Here is a 16,466-nt window from a genome sequence, read left to right as displayed (position 1 = left end):
TATCCAGATGGCTTGTGAATATCTCCAGGGATGGGGACTCCACCAGCCCTCTGGGCAACGTGTGCCAGGGTCCAGTCACCTTAACATTGAGAAGTGTTTGCTGGTGCTCAGAGTGAATTTCCCATGTTTCAGCTTGTGCCCATTGCCCCTGGTCCTGTCACTGGACACCACTGCAAGAAGCCTGGCTCCATTGTCTTTGCAACCCTCCCTTGCGTATGTATATGTAGTATACATATATGTATACCCTCCCTTCCTTTCTCCAGGCGGAACAATTCCAGTTCTGTCAGCTTTCCCTCACAGGAGAGATGCTCTGGTCCTTCATCATCTTAGTGGCCCCTTGCTGGGCTCTTTCCAGTATGTCCCAGTCTCTCTGGTACCAAGGACAGCAGAGCTGGACACAGCAGCCGAGAATGCTTAGCCTTCTTTGTGGCAACGGCACATTGCTGGCTTGTGTTCAACTTGGTGTCCACCAGGACCCCTAGGACCTTCTCTGCAAAGATACTTTCCAGCTGAATGGCTGGGGTTGTTCCTTCTAAAGTGCAGGATTTTGCAGTTCCCTTGCTGAACTTCAAGAGGTTCTTACTTGCCTGTTTCTCTAGGCTGTTGAAGTTCTCCCAAATGGCAGTACAACCCTTTGGCCACTCCTTCCAATTTTGTGTCATCAGCAAGCTTTCTGAGTGTATGCTTTACCCCACCATTGAGATTATTAATGAAGATATTAAACAGGATTGGACCCAGTATTGACTGTGGTACATCATCAGTTATAGGCCTCAAACTAGATTTCAGCAGTCCTAATGGAATCAAATTGAGTAGTATTTTTAGCAGGATACAGCTCTTAATCAGTTCAAGCAAGACCCTAAACATTGCTTCGGAAGAGTAAAGCCCAATTTCTTGGTTGCCCTGACATTTGGTGTAATCCTTAGCCTAGTACTTACAAGTTTCCTGAAATACACAACATTAATGCTAAAGCATGTCTACACAGATGCATGCAAATACACTGTGTTGCTTTGCTACTACCCTGGAAGGATATCAGCTCTTGTATAGACAGTGCTTAAGCTCTGGGAGGAAACTGAAGATCTTACGAGCACCATCTATCCCCATCTTCTCTGAACCTGCTAAGCTTTTCCCAAATTCATCTTACATCATGAGGCAGAAGATTTCCCTCTATTTTTAGCCTTATGTAGAAGAGCCTTTAGGCTGCTTCAAAGAAATGGCCTGTTAATTAGCACTGCCCTGACTCGGGCAAGGAGAAAGGTGGAAAAAGAAGTGAGTGCTGTCTAGGCGCCTACCACTTTGCCACTGGGGTTCTATGCCACTTGCAAAAGTCTGTAGTTCATCTCCCACTGCAAGACATAGCTAGCTGAGGTAGATTTGTTCTGAACACATCTACAGTATTGGACTGAACTGGAAACTAAAGTGAGGAATTTTTTGAGAATTATTGAGAATTTGAGAATTATTCTGAAGGAGTCCTGGTATGAGTTAGAGCTGCACTTCTGTTGCATTAAATACCAGGTACATCAGCACATAAAATTCTGTAGTCCCAGTGGCAGACATATATACAATTAGCTGACAATTGCGTATCGTCTTGGAGAAAATTAAATGTTGACTTAAAATACTGAGCAGGCAGATCAATATGTGCATAGGCCAATATTTACCTGGTATTATATGATTCTATAAAGGTGGCACCAGATGATCCTTGGCGTCCCTTCCAACCTGGTATTCTATGACTGCACAGTTTTCAGGCACAACAAATGAATAATAATAGAATCATAGAATCATTTTGGTTGGAAAAGACCTTTAGCATCATCTTGACCAACTGTTAATCTAGCACTGTCAAGTCCACCAGTAAAACATGTCCCTATCTTAGTATCTCACAGGACTGTTAGAGAAAGAGCCATTGTGGACCATGAGGTACAAAGATACCTTATAGAAGAGGTTGAGAAGCCTGCTGTAATTCTATAATGAGTGAAGTTTATGAGATCCTTCAGCTCTGCTTTGGAGAACAGATATATCACGTGGTTCTGTTAGGTCAGATTTTCAGTTTCGAAGTAGTATCTTCAAACCTTCCTGACTCAAGGGGACATTTGAAGGATTCATCAGACACTGTATACCACATATAGGATCAGAAAACACCCAGTTTCTGCTTAATGGAAAATGCTATAATATCTATGCTCCTTTTTAGATCTTTTGCCCTTTCAGATTTGGAAGAAGTTTCATGTCTCTTAGAAGAAGTTATGTATTTTGTTGTATGTTTGTGTGGGTCAAAGGACAAAACATTAATCAAATTTTTGAAAACACTTCATGTTAAGTGTTGCCATACAGTGATCAATGTAGGTGTGTGATTATAGGCAAGTACAATCCTTGCCTAAAGGAGATTTCTGTCAAAATAGCCAAAACACATTGATAATTATCTCTCTCTTACAGCTGTTAAAATGGAGGTAAAGTCAAAATATAAGCCATGCTAGCATAATGTCAGCAACTACCTAGATCAGATGCTATTAACCAATGCCATCTCACTTCCTTTGGAAAAAAGTCCAAAAAAATCCAAGTGTGTAATTAATCTATATGATGCTTCTATGAGAGAATTTACTTGTAAGCAGGTTTCCTCATAACATGACTAAAATCTTAACATTTCATTTGATGTAATACTTCCAAAAGCCTGAAACACAAAAGTAGATCTACCTTTTGCTTCTGCTGTATCTTGTGTGAAAACCAGACCATATATATAAAATAACGCATGTAATTAGCCCTTTAGCCTTTTCAGAATTTTCTCCTAGCAACTTAACCATCATATTAGTCCTCCTGCTCCTCCACAGAATGTAAAGAAAAAGCTTATCTGCAATTGGCTCCTCAGGAGCATCAGTTACAATTTCTGGTCAATGTCAGCCTTGGAAGCAACAATTGAGAAAAAAAATCAGTAACCCTGGACAGTGGCTAAGCTCCACACAGCCATTTGCTCATTCCATCCCCCAGCAGGATGAGGAGAGAATCAGAAGGGAAAAGTGAGAAAAATGGGTTGAGATAAAGACAGCTTAATAGGTAAATCAGAAGCTGCATTCAGAAGTAAATTGAAATAGAAAATTCACTCAGTACGTCACATCAGCAGGCAGATGTTTAGCCTTTTTCAGAAAAGCAGGACTTCACTTGGAAAGACAAATGCCGTAAATCTGAACAGCCTCCCTTCTTCCTGCTTTCTCCGAGCTTTTATTGCTGGGCATGATGTCATATGGTGTGGCATATCCCTTTGGTCAGCTGCAGTCAGTTGTGTCCCCTTCCAACTTCTTGTGCCCCCCCAGACTCCTCACTGCTGGGGCAGAGTGAGAAACAGAAATTGCCTTGGCAATTGCCTTGCCTTAGCCGTAACTAAAACATTGGTGTGTTATCAACACTGTTTGGGTGAAAAATCTAAAATATAGCAGCATAAGAGCTGCTCTGAAGAACATATTCGATCCCAGCCCAAACCAGTACACTAAAAATAAACACTCCTTATTAGTATTGATTTTCCTTTAAAAAAAAAAAATTGCCTTTACCAAAAAAAAAAGTACAAAAACAAACAAGGAAACTTCAATCACTACAAAATACCACTTGGAATATTATGTTATTTCCCATAATTATATTAGAGCTAAATAGGAGTCCACACTTTTCTTCTTCTTTATCCAACAGAGAGCTCTACTTCACTATGCTGAAAGTCTGCTCTGTCGCCTACTCATTTCATAGTGTCTATTCTGCAGCCACATTCTGCATGGTTAAGAATGATTTTTGTAGCTGAATATATTGCTTCCTCTAGGATAAGTACACAGGTTTGGGTCTTACTCTGTCATTCTGCATGGTATTGTATATGGGTTACTGATTCTCTAGAACTCTCAGGGACTAAGCTCAGTCAAAACAGTCAAACAGTCAAAGAATAAGCATAAGCATTTGATGAAAAGGGTATAGCAAACTTTTACACAGGAAATGGAATGAGAAAAGTTCAAACAGAAGGTGTGACTGTGTGAAATATCTGCAAAATATTCTTTTGAAGTGTGGACTGTTGAGAGGATGTTGGATTAACTTGATAAACATTTTATGTGTATGGAAACGATGTACATGGTTTTACGGTTGTCAGTGAGAAGTGGATTTTTTGCCACATGTGTGCTCAACAGGCTACTAGGTACCAACATTAGTCACTGATCTTTGGAGGTTTTGGTGTGATTACTTTGAATTACCACAGTGTGTGAACGACATATCTTGTAGTGGTAGTGCAACATGGTTGTTTTGGCTTCAGTGTCAGCCATTACAACAATTTGCCTCATGAACTTGGAAATGTCACCTACAGCCTTTACATGATGTCTTCTTTTGCTGTATGGATGAGAGCATGCTTTATGTTCGTAAAGTGCTTACCACAGTAGAACACTGGGCTCATTTAAGTCCTTTAGACCCTACCAGATTTCAAGAGCAAACTGGATTTTTAAAGACCAGAACTACAGTAGTTCTTGTTTATTTCTTCCAATAAAGAAAATCTTATACTCTTTTCTCTTGTTTTTATATATGAGAGAAGGAAAGGCATTTCCAGGCAGTTTTAGCTATAAAGATTTACATTCTAGATCTAATAAAGCTGTTGAATATATAATGGAGTACTTTTATTGGCAAAGAAAGGTTGTTTGCTTGTTCCAGCTACAATAATAAAGACTTCTGCTGACAGAAGCAAGCTGAAGGCATTTTGGGTTCAAAAGCATCCTATTCATAGTCTAGATGCAAAATGATCTCTATTCAATGCAATGACTCTTTTACAGGTTATCATTCTGCTTTCTTCTGAAAGCTAGTTTCCTCCCACCTTGACTCATTGCATTAGAGATAAAAAAATATTCTGCAACCTACTATGGTACCCTTCATAAACAGAATTGGAGGACAGCACCCTCTTGTTTAAAACACACAAGACAGTGTAAAGAGAAAATACTCTCTTGTATATTGGTACAACTACTTTCCTCAAATCCTTATTTTTTATTTCAGTAACTTTTCAAATAGTTGCAGTCAGTAGCAGAGCATTAATATTCCCCCCTAAAAATAAACCAAAATAAATAAACAAATAAAAAGGAATAAAAATAAATGAACCAAATCAAAACTAAAAAAAAAAAAAATCACCACAGGTCTTAAAATAAAAATTCGCTACAGGTACATAGCCTCATGCCCCGTCAGTGTTTGATTTCCCCATGCACAGTGACAGAATGAAAAATGTACCACTATCTCACACTTATGAAATTGCTTTAAAGATATTCTTTGACATGCAAGTAATATTGATATCATTTGTTAACTTTTGTGGACATTTTTGCCCATTTGATAGAGTACTATTGCTGAAGTTCAGTTGTCTGAAGATGTTAAATTTCAAGTTTTCAAAATGGAAGGCTATTTCATAATATTTTGCAACTTCATATGCAAGATATATATATATATATTTATGTTATGTTTTATGGAAGAGGAAGTCATTTATCACTGGTAGGCTGGCTTACAAATCAGCAAATTTGCTGGTTGTTTTCCTCAAAATTTCAAAGTCTGTGAAAAGCAATTAAAGATCATTCTGCTTATAAAGCTAGTTAAGAGGAGAAAAAAAGGTCACATTCACATCTGAAGCAAAAAGGACCCAGCAATTTCTATGAATATTTTTCTGTCCCTTTCTTGACCAATGATGGCTGTAATGTTCTTCAGCTTTCACCGGGTACTGATCTGTTCAGGATGCTCTGGTTAGTGAACAATTCTTTCTATATATCCCTTATCAGTACTTTTTCAATACTTTGCTTATATATTTAACAGTAGCTCACTTTTGTCCTAAGCTCACACAGACTAGGAGAAGTGGACAGTGAGAAAACAAATATAAGCCATAGATGGAAATCCTCCATTCCTCTATAATCAAGACTGTGCATCAAATTTTGAGAGATATGACAGTGAAAGAACAGGAAAGATTCTGTAAATCTGCAAATTTGGTTCAAGTGTTTGTATAATATCTAAAAGATGCAAATGTTATTGTGTTTGAAAGCCTGTAGCTCGTTTGCCTTTCAGATGGTTAATTTCACATTTCAACAGAATTTCTAAACTTCAATGATCTCATAGTACATGACATAAAAACATTTTTTTCTGTGTGAAGGAAACATCAGTTAGAACTATTTTTGTTAAATCCCATAAACTTAAAATATATTGACACATACATAGCCAGATATTTTTGTCAATATTCATTTTGATACTTTATTTTGGCCCATGGTAGATGCACAGAACAGGAAAATCCAAAGAAGTTAATGCTGACATTAAAGGGCACCATCTAAAGCCACTCAGGTAGAAACCCTTACATAACACAGCCTTAAACCCCCTTGCACAGACTATGCAAAAGCCAAAGGAAGTTTGCAAAGCAGTAATTGTTAAATCCACAGAAGTCAGTGGAAAAACAACAATAAGATTCTGTAAGAATACCAAGGCTTCACATTTACACTATTTTCACCACCTTTACATGGAAATTTGGCTAAGAACAATACTAGTTCTTAGAAATCAGGCTGACGTTAATGTCTTTGCACATCCTTCCAACACAGAGAATTCTTTATTAATACATACTTAATACTAATTTCTAACAGACTCTTCCTTTACTAACAAAGTAATCTTGGAGACATTACCTGCCATCTTTCAAAGCAAGTAACTAGAATAAGACCATTTTCTGTTTTGCATGACTAGACTGCCATGTCATACCCCTTGTAGCTTGCCTAAATGTGCACCTAAAACTTTTTCAAAGTGTTTGAAAACTCTTGCAAAGTACTTGGATAGCAGCTTCACAGACTCATGTTTGCACTTGCTGCTCAGACAGTGCAAACCATAAATGAGTCAAAAATCTGTCATGACTGCTTACCACAATTTCAGTAACTGAATTCTGACCAATGACTTTAGATTTACTCCGGAACCTGCCAGATCCACAGGACTGAAAAATTCACAATTTGCCCCAATACGTGGATATTTTGCCCTCTTCGGGTTCCACCTATGAATATTATCAGTGTAACAATACATTTCTAAAGCACAAAGGGGAACTCCTGAGGCATGTAAAGTGTGATAATTTCAATTAAATTCATGAAGCTATGTGTATGGGAATTTATGCCAAGGAGCTTGCTAATGCTGGCTCAAAATTTGTTGCTGAAGATGATATATATTTGCTAACCTAAGAATGCATTTTCCACTGTCCAGCTGCTAGTTAAGAAGATTAATGACTGCTTTGTAGCTCCAATTAAACTCCTTTATCACCAAGAGGGACCAAACAAGTTCGATTTCAAAAGTACTGCTTAAGAAAGAAGACCAGGGCTGCATAACACTGACATTTTATTAGAATTCATTTGTAACAAATGGAACTTGTGTCAGCAAAGAACTGATTTTCATACAGACTTTCTTTCGCCACCAATGTAACGAAGTAAGAAAATAAAAAGCACGCCTTTCATTCTGTAAAACATTTATGCGTACTACTAATTAGAGGTAATTGTATCTTTTTTAACAAGCCATTTTACAAGGTAATTTTTTAAATTTTTCAGTCTATGCATCCAAAACAAGAGCAAAGAACACAATTTTTTATCTTTGTAAAGACACTCCAAGCTTGAATGGCAAAGCCACATAGCGGATGGTTATGATGAGACCTGCAGCCTTCTGATATCTGTGGAGTATCAGGGCACCAAAACAAAAGAAAAAAAAATAAAAAAAAATAAAAAAGAAAGTAAGAAAAAGAAAAATAAAGAAAAAATAAGAGAATAAAAGGAAAAAAAAAAGCAGTTGCTTTTTTTTTTAGTCATTGCAAACATTTTTTTCCCCCTTTTTACATATTCTGTGTCATTTAAATACACACAAGTGGATTTTAAAAGCAGTTTCTTACAGATGGGTTCAAGTTATAACATTATTGGGTGTAGAATCAATAGGGCAGTGCATAGTACAAAGGTATATATAGAAAGTGCAAATCTCCCTAGAGGGCCACTCCTTCCCCCAGCCATGCTCTCCACTATCTAACCAGTCAGAATTTTTTTAAAAAAAGAGCTAAATTAAAATACTGTATAAATCATTTTTACATATTTTGTGGGTTTTTTTTCCCCACTGCAACTAATTACAAAATTAGACATAACTACACATATAAACGTAAATAATAGCACCGCACTGGTTATGCTGATGAAACCAATTTTAAGCTTGGAAATGTATGATGTTTGCAGACAAAGATGCTTGCAATTTAAATTAACCGTAGAATGACTATTTATAAGAATACAGAAAGTGGAATGCACATCAATGATGCTAATAGTTATCTTAAGAAATATAAAAAGTAAAAGAGAGATTTAGTTGTGCAACAGTTTTCCTCACAAATTGGCTCTGCTCCTTGTTTTTTACTTTGTTCCCTCATTTTCTTTTGAGCTTGCAAGACAGTCTTCTAGAAGAATACTCCGATCCTTTTATGGATCAAATGTGCAAGAATCTTTCCTACTCTATGCTTCCAAAAGGATGCTTTTTTTAATTATTGTATTTTTCTGATCCTTTACATTTCAGTTGAAGAACATGACCACACTGCATAACCTGGCACTTCAATAATTATTTTAAAATACAAATCAGGAAATAAGATAAAGAAACATAGTGCACATTCTTTTCTGGTTCAGATGTAAGTTATAGAATCTCATTCTGAGGTAGCCTTCTATAATACTTCTATTCCATATATATATTTTTATATTTTTGTTTTGCTTTTTTTTTATTTTTCTTTACAAAAGTGCTCAAATACAATGCTTGCTAAAGTTTGGTCTTTCACATTTTTCTTTCTGCTAGTGGTTGGAAAAGTGGAAGAAGAAAAAAGTTGAGGTCACGCTGATAAGCCATACCGATGCTCCTATTTGAAACTCCAAAGAAAGTATTCCTTTGATACTGATGTACTGACAATGGCAGAAAGCATGATGGAAACTAGGGTCAATGTAAATGGCACCCTATTAAGACTCTCCTAAGGTACTTTGTGCTATACACAGAATTTTCTTTGTTCCCTGGAAGGAAATCTAGTGTCATTCTCAAATATATCCTGTGGGCTTAGTCTTGCTAGCCCTATATGAACCCTCCCACTGAAAGAAGTGGTTTGACTTTAGCGATCTGTTGACACAAATGAATGAACAGGACTTGGCCCAAAATAAAAAAAAAATACTACTAATAAAAAAAAGATGCATGAGCCCTGCTAATGTCAACTACTGCTAGTGTACTGCTACATCGCTGCAATGGTAACACTATAACAAGTGACACAGTGGGTTTGAAAAGCGAACAAGAAATAGATTTTAAATTTGTGTGTCTGTTACTGGAAATATGGAACGATAAAGGGCCTTGACTACCTATGTGTTTTGGGTTATCATTTATTACCATCCATACTCAATTTAGAACTGGAAATGCATATTTTCAAAATTGTCTGATACATGTATTAAAACGTTTGAATAGAATAACAGAGATATGAACAACTGAACTAAATACAAATGAAGGCTAACTTAAAGAAATGCTATTCAAAACAGGCATCAAATATAAGGCACTCTAAATGTAAAATTAAAATAAAACCCAGCATCCCCAAACAATGCTGTATGCCACAAAACTTTTGATTTCACAGAGCAACGTGTGTCTGGCTTTGCCCTGTTACATATGATAAATGTAAATTGTATAGCGCACACTATAGACAGTATACTATTTAATACAATTTTAAAACATCTTAATACCTAGTATATTACAACATTCTCCCCTCCTAAAGGGATATGCACTGACCTTTCCCACATGCACACCTCCTACCTTTAATAATATGATTTCTTATTGCACTATAGTGTTATAAATACTGAACTTCACTGGAAGCCTAAATCACATACTCTGTGTGCGTGTGTGCATGTGTGTGCATGTGTGTGCGTGCGTGTGCGTGCGTGTGTGTGTTCAAGTGGCAAGGTGGACAGAAATATCGGGGATAGAGATAATGTTCAAATATCAATGATGTGCATTCCTCGCTTCCCTTTGAAATAGGAGTTTATGGACCTTGGAAATGCAGAGATGATCAAATACTAGTTTAATATAATGGTAGTATGCTGAAAAACTTTCCTAATGCTTTGATAAATCCAGGTATGGAAGAACTGATATGCTTATGTGTATGTGTTTGAACATCTACCTATCTGTATCTCTGTAACTATACAAAGAGCTTGATAAGGGTAGACAGTAATACATACATATAGTTATATATATAGAAAGAGAGAGGGCGTGAATGTGCATGTGTGCATGTGCATGTGTGTGTGTGTGTGTGTGTGTGTGTTAGCAGCATCTTTATACTTTGCGCCTCCCTGTTGATTCCAAAAGAAACCGAAAAGCCCCATTTTGATTTAGCTGATTACAATGAATATTTTCATAAAGAAAAATAAAACAAACAAAACTGTAAAAGTAATATCTAACAAGACTGTGGTACTGTAGATAAATATAGGACTGCACAAAAATGTGCAAATTTTCAAATTATTTAACATCTCTACAGCACGAAATTACAGATAACAATTCTACAGCTTAAAAAAATCTACAGATTTAAACAAAAAGATTAACAGTTATGCAACCTTTTCTTTAATTCACTTCATTGAATGATAAACTCTTGTTAAAAAAAGGAAAAAGTTTACACAGTTAAAAATGAAGCACAGGTCAGCAGTATCTTTACAATACTAAAAAACTAAATCAAGGACTTTCTTTTTAAACATTCCCACATTTTCCCTAAAGTGTTACGATGAGCAGTATGATGGGAAGGGGTGATGTTGAAGTAAAGAGTCCACTTTGTTTGAGAAGCCAGGACTCAACCATTTAACAAACATCTTGCACTGAACTGAAGTTCTCTCAAAACTCCTCTTTGCAAAAGCATGCAATCCTGAACAAGATGATCTTTCTTTCTGATGAATTTCCTCCTCCCTTTAACTTCAACCGATGTCAAACCCTTGAGGTATCTGTCAATGAGATCCTTCAGATGCCTCAGTGGTCAGGATTCTTTTATTATGGTTAGGTTATTAAACTGTGAATTCTTGGTCCACATGGAATAGGGTTTTTGTTGTTTTTATGTATCCCCATTAGTTTTGTTTGTTGTTCTTTCTTTTTTTTTCTTCTTACTTTATATATCCCCAATAATCGCTCCTTAGCTAAGAGTTAAGAAGTACTTCTAAAGCACATCGTATGGCTCAGAAGCGGCTCTCTGGATCTTAAAGGGCCTGCAATAAAAATCCATGATGGGTTTTTATGTTGCATAGTGATCAAAGCTGCCCAGGTATTCCAGTGCGGCTCGATAGCAGAACTGGTATTGATCCTGGAGAAAGAAAGATAGAAAACAAAAGTATCAAAAAGCCAGGTTGTTGGTTGAATACTTTGTGGCTATAGACAAATACACCACAAAGGCATCTGCAGTTCAGCAATATTCTCTTGCTGACATCAACAGAAAACCAGTCTGAGTTACAACAGATGAAGATAGACACCTCATTTAATGGAAGAATATTTTCCACAAAATGAAGCTTCTTTTTTTTTTGTGCAGAGACTATATACTCATATACTGATCGTTTGTTATTCTGGATTAACATAGCATCAGCATAAAGCTTTCTTCTTATGGGAGCATGCTAAGATGCTTTTCCCCGATGTACAGGAACATAGCAAAATATCTAATTAAATCTATAGCAAATACAATAAACTAGGTGACAAAATACATCACAGTCTTAATATGGAATGCTGTATGGAAAATCACCAGGTTAAAGATCACTTTAAGGAAGCAAAGGAAATCCCAGCCTTTCAGTAATATAGGCTTTGGTGAACATGTGAAGATATCTTAGCCTGTGGCAAGAAAAGGGCCTAAGAGAGAAATACACAACTAAAACACTTTATTAACATTAAACTGCCTTTCAACCTACACCTGGAAGCAGAGAAAAGTTCACTGTCGTGAGAGATTTCCTTATACCTCTGGTAAATGCAGCATTTGGCACATCATGTTTTTCTCACCCCCCAAAAAACGGTCCTTTTGCACATTTCTGTAATACCGCATACTTATACTAAAATGGCACTTCTGTGTACTCACTTGCAACTGCTACTCATGGTTTAAATGTTAAAAAAAGAAAAAACAAAACAAACAAACAAACAAAACCCAAAAAAATAAATTGCTTCTGAAAGCCATCCAAAATATCAAGATGGTCTGCTTATTTATCTGATAGTGCTATGTGGAAACCCCACACGGTTATAACTGTTAAGATCGCAATTAAAATTCTTTTGGAGATCAGGAAACTCATCAGATATTTGCTTCAGTGTAGTGGCATGATTACTAATAGTTCTTTTCCACTTCCTGTTGGAACAGTGGGAGAATGCATTAGACATATGCCTAATTTTAAGTGTATGTGTGGTCCACATGGAGTTTTGGCAGTTTATACTACTGAATGAGAGATTTGTTTTCCACAGAATCGTGAAAGAAATGAGTACACAACACTTCTTCTTGCAGCAGTGGGGATGAAGCATAGCATACATAAATAAGTCAGAGGAGGGAGAATATATTGCATAGTTGAACTCTGTATTTGTCAGGTAGGCTCCAAGAAGCATAGTTTTTCTGTAAACTATAGCTATTTCTGGAAGCAAAATGACAGAAAGCAGTCATTTTTCATTTTGCTTATCCAGAAGAATGAAGGTAATGGATAAGAAATGGAATTAACTCTTCCGTTTAGTCACAGTGATTTACTTGGCTAAGTGACAAGATTAAAAATAAGTATTTTTATTTTTCATATAAGTTTTTATAAGTTTCATATAAGTCTTCTTAAAAATAAGACTATGCAGTTTTATGGAGCAAGTTTCATTTTCTTGTGGAAAATGGCAAACTCTGGGGAAACATTTTAAATTTCACAGGCTGTAATTTAATGGCCAGTGTCAATCAAATTATACTAAATAAACGTATGACCTAAAATATTCCCCTTCTCTTGTCCTTTTGCTTGGTTCTCCTAACCTATTTTCTTGGGTTTAGTTCAGGTCTCCAGCTCAGAAATCTAAGTAGAAATTGAGCACAACTGAAAATATTTAAGTATTCTTTACTATGTGACACAGTTCCAAGCATCCAGGCCTAGGAAATCAGTTGACACTACTTTTCCTTATTCTGCATGGCACTCTTGCTAGTACAGATATTATTTACACTGTAGTTTTCCTGGTACTGAATTTACCATTACAATTTTTCAGGCCAAACAGCCACTTGCTTGGTGACATGAAGTCAAGAAAACCATGAAAATAATACAGTGTTAGTTTGAAGCCATGAACAACACGTTCCTCCTGAAACAAAACAAGCAATGGATCCACTTGCAGAAACAATTTGCTTTCTTCTTTATTACTACACATTTCTGCCAGAAATCAAAGGTTCAAATAAAAATGGGTAATGTTTCCTGGAGAACATTTTTTCTCAACTACGATAAGCTAGGATCCACTACTGAAATGATTTTTTCTTTCCCCACCACAAATATCTACTGCTGTAACAGGAAGTAGTTCTTGCAATACCTTTATAGCAGATTTTACACTGTAGCCATATAGCCATTATATAACTTAAGATATAAATGTAAGCACATTTTATACAGTCACTCCTGTGCATTTTTTTGGCTGTGGAAAAAGGCTGTGGCCTTTTCCATAACCATTGTATATGGATACTGTTTTCCTCACCTCTGTCTGTACCATGGCTGGCCGCTGCGTCCTTAACATTTTGACAGTCTGGAAGATATCTACAACACCTTCGTATCTCATCCTTTCTAACACAATGCTCAGGGTAATGAATACTCCAGTCCTTCCAACACCCGCACTGTTGCAATAAAAGAAGCAAAAAGAAAGGAAAAAAAGAATGTTAATTGACAGTTAATGCTGAAAGAATTGGCTGACAAATTATCAGTGGTTACAATACACCATATGTCTACAAATTTCTATATGGGAAAAGGCTCACTAAGCAAAATTCCACAGCAAACTATTGCATTCAGGAGAATAATTGGTTTCAAGCAAATCTGACATGTTACTAAGTACTTCCTGACTCGCCAGTCTTCACTGCAAAGTTACTTGGTTGGTTCATCCAGATCTACAGTAATCAGTGTGTGGTGAAGGAAAATGTTTGTTGCCAATGACCTATGCTAGAAATGTCAGGAGAAAAAGGTGACGAAGTATTTTACTGCTTGCTTTGCTTTAACTTGTTCACGTATATGTCCTGTTTTGCACATCTTCAGTGTGATAGTTTCCTTTCTACTTTGAGCTAGTCAGTGGATTTTCAATTAATATTGAAATTGTTCATACACACTACAATTTAAATAATGGATATACAAAAATCATAAGACAGAGCTTTTATTAAAGTCTGGCAGTCTGGATCTTCAGCTTTCCAATACTGACACAGGTATATCATGTCTCTCTACAGTAGTCTGAAATGTCCTATTTGACTACGGTTTGTTTGCTCTTTGTTCTGTTTTGGGTTTCTGTTATTAGGTAAAACCCTCAAGAAGCAACAGAAACTCCTGTGATTAATAGACCCAGTATTTATCAGTTATTCATGAAGATGACTCTTGGACAAACAGAGAGGTAACTACACAGAAAAAAATATTTTCCCAGTCTGAACTTGTATAAGCATCCCATCATCTCACTGTTAATGCTAATAATTTCAAAAGCTTTTCTCCTGTCAGATAGACTTGGGAACCTGGAGATTTATGACACCTGTTCACCATGACAGAGATCCAGTAAATTCACAAGATGAGTATGGAAATCCAGCATCCAAATTGTATAAAGGTATTTCAGTGTTTGGTCTAGATCACTGCACTTCTAGGGCTATTAAATATATGTGATTGGATTTGGTAATTTTTTGTACAATGTGAACCTTTGGAGAGCTGAAGCCAAAGGACAATTGAGATACAACTTGAAAAAATACAGTCTCAGTGCTGCTTTATCTGTATGTGAAGACAGCAGCCCTGGCTATCTAGAGCAACTGGAGTGTAAGGTCTGTTTTACCCAATAAGGTAAATCAGAAAGCTAATGTTTCAAAAACATGCTGCAAAAAATCCTGCAAAAATAGCACTGGAACCTGCTTGAACTTTATAGAGCTGATGACAGTGACCAGCGGAGTGAAGGCAGTTTACCGTTTTCCATTGTCCTTGCTCCTGCTTAACCATTTAAAATATCCAACAAAAAAAAAATCATGATTTTCAAAATAAGTGTGAGGACTTCTAGCCTCACACATTGGTCAAGTGTTTGTTACTTAAAAAAACCTCAAACCAAACCAAACCAAACCAGCTACTCAGAACTGTTTAATTCAGCAAAAGGAGATAATTAATTTGTTGTCTTATGTTCTTAAGAAATGAACAAGTATCTGGAGAAGCTACTTAACAAGGAAGACAGACTAATATGGAAGGATCTCAATGCCTGCATATCTATCAAGTGTATTATTTTGGTAAAGGTAACTGATCCTATTCCCCTGAATGTGGCAAGCATATTTGCACATTGTATCATTTGCAATTAGAAAATACTTAGGATTATAAAGAGTGATTGAAGTCCACATCAGTGCTAGTAGTATTTTAATGATCAGCTGATTTCTTTCAGCATAAGCCAAAGAGCAAACTAAGTTCTGCCACAACATTTAACAAAGCAATGTGACATAGCTTTTAAAGAATTCTAGATTTAGTAAATTATGAAGGCACTACTTCATGATGTAGTATGATTCACCAAAGTTTGAACAATTAAGAAACAAAGTTAGGATGCTTTAATAAGCCATGAGGTAGTATGGATGCTTTTGTAAGAGACAAGAGTTTGTTGTTAAAAATACATCTTGAATACATGCTGGGAAAGGGTGGTCTTCCTTTGTCTCCCGCTAAAAGCTGGAATAACAAGACTATAAATACCTAAAAATGGTGGAAGTAGAGAATTTCACTTCAAGGTGAACAGTCCTTTGCTCTTTTAACTATTTTTTTAATTAACTGCCTGATGAGGTTAGAAATTTTTAAAAGGTAACACACTGATCTATTTGTAAAAATGCCAGAGAAGGACAAAATTTTGAAATAGTGTGTTACAGGGGCTTACTGTGTAACAGAGAAAGCAAACTTGTGAAATAGGTATAGAGTGGGAAGAAAACCACAGGCCAAGTGGCACTAGGGGAGTTTGCCATTTGAATAATTTCTCTGTACAAGAGAAATCCTTAAAAACTCATCATAGTACAAACTGGAAGCAATAATTCCAAGAAGACTAGGAAAGTGCAGGTACCCAGGATCTGAGGCTTATGAAAGAAATAAATAAATTTATTTACTAGGGATATTTCCTATCCATGTAAGCTGATTAACATTCATAATGGTGATTCGCATTACCAGTCTCTAAGTTGTCATTACAATGATGATAAGATATTAAACACCAAACCATGATAAACTATACTGGATCTGACTCTCTTTCTACCAAAGCCAGTGGTAGAAACCTCCATAATTTCAGCATAAAAGATCACACCC

General features: G+C 36.3%; 1 protein-coding gene across 1 annotated transcript in view; it reads right to left on the bottom strand.

The window, feature by feature from the left end:
- Nucleotides 1–8,067: 8,067 nt before the first annotated feature.
- PTPRD (protein tyrosine phosphatase receptor type D) overlaps nt 8,068–16,466 on the bottom strand; it is a 355,891-nt gene continuing 347,492 nt past the window's right edge. Inside the window, exons 32-33 of the mRNA XM_082074403.1 lie at nt 13,669–13,804; nt 8,068–11,305 (exon numbers count right to left, since the gene is read on the bottom strand). Coding sequence (XP_081930529.1) covers nt 11,237–11,305; nt 13,669–13,804 — 205 coding nt within the window. The 3' untranslated portion in view covers nt 8,068–11,236. The remainder of the gene's footprint in view (nt 11,306–13,668; nt 13,805–16,466) is intronic.

This window comes from Streptopelia decaocto, assembly GCF_964273445.1.
Source record: "Streptopelia decaocto genome assembly, chromosome: Z".
Taxonomy (NCBI): Eukaryota; Metazoa; Chordata; class Aves; order Columbiformes; family Columbidae; genus Streptopelia; species Streptopelia decaocto.
This window is presented reverse-complemented; position numbering and strand designations above follow the sequence as displayed.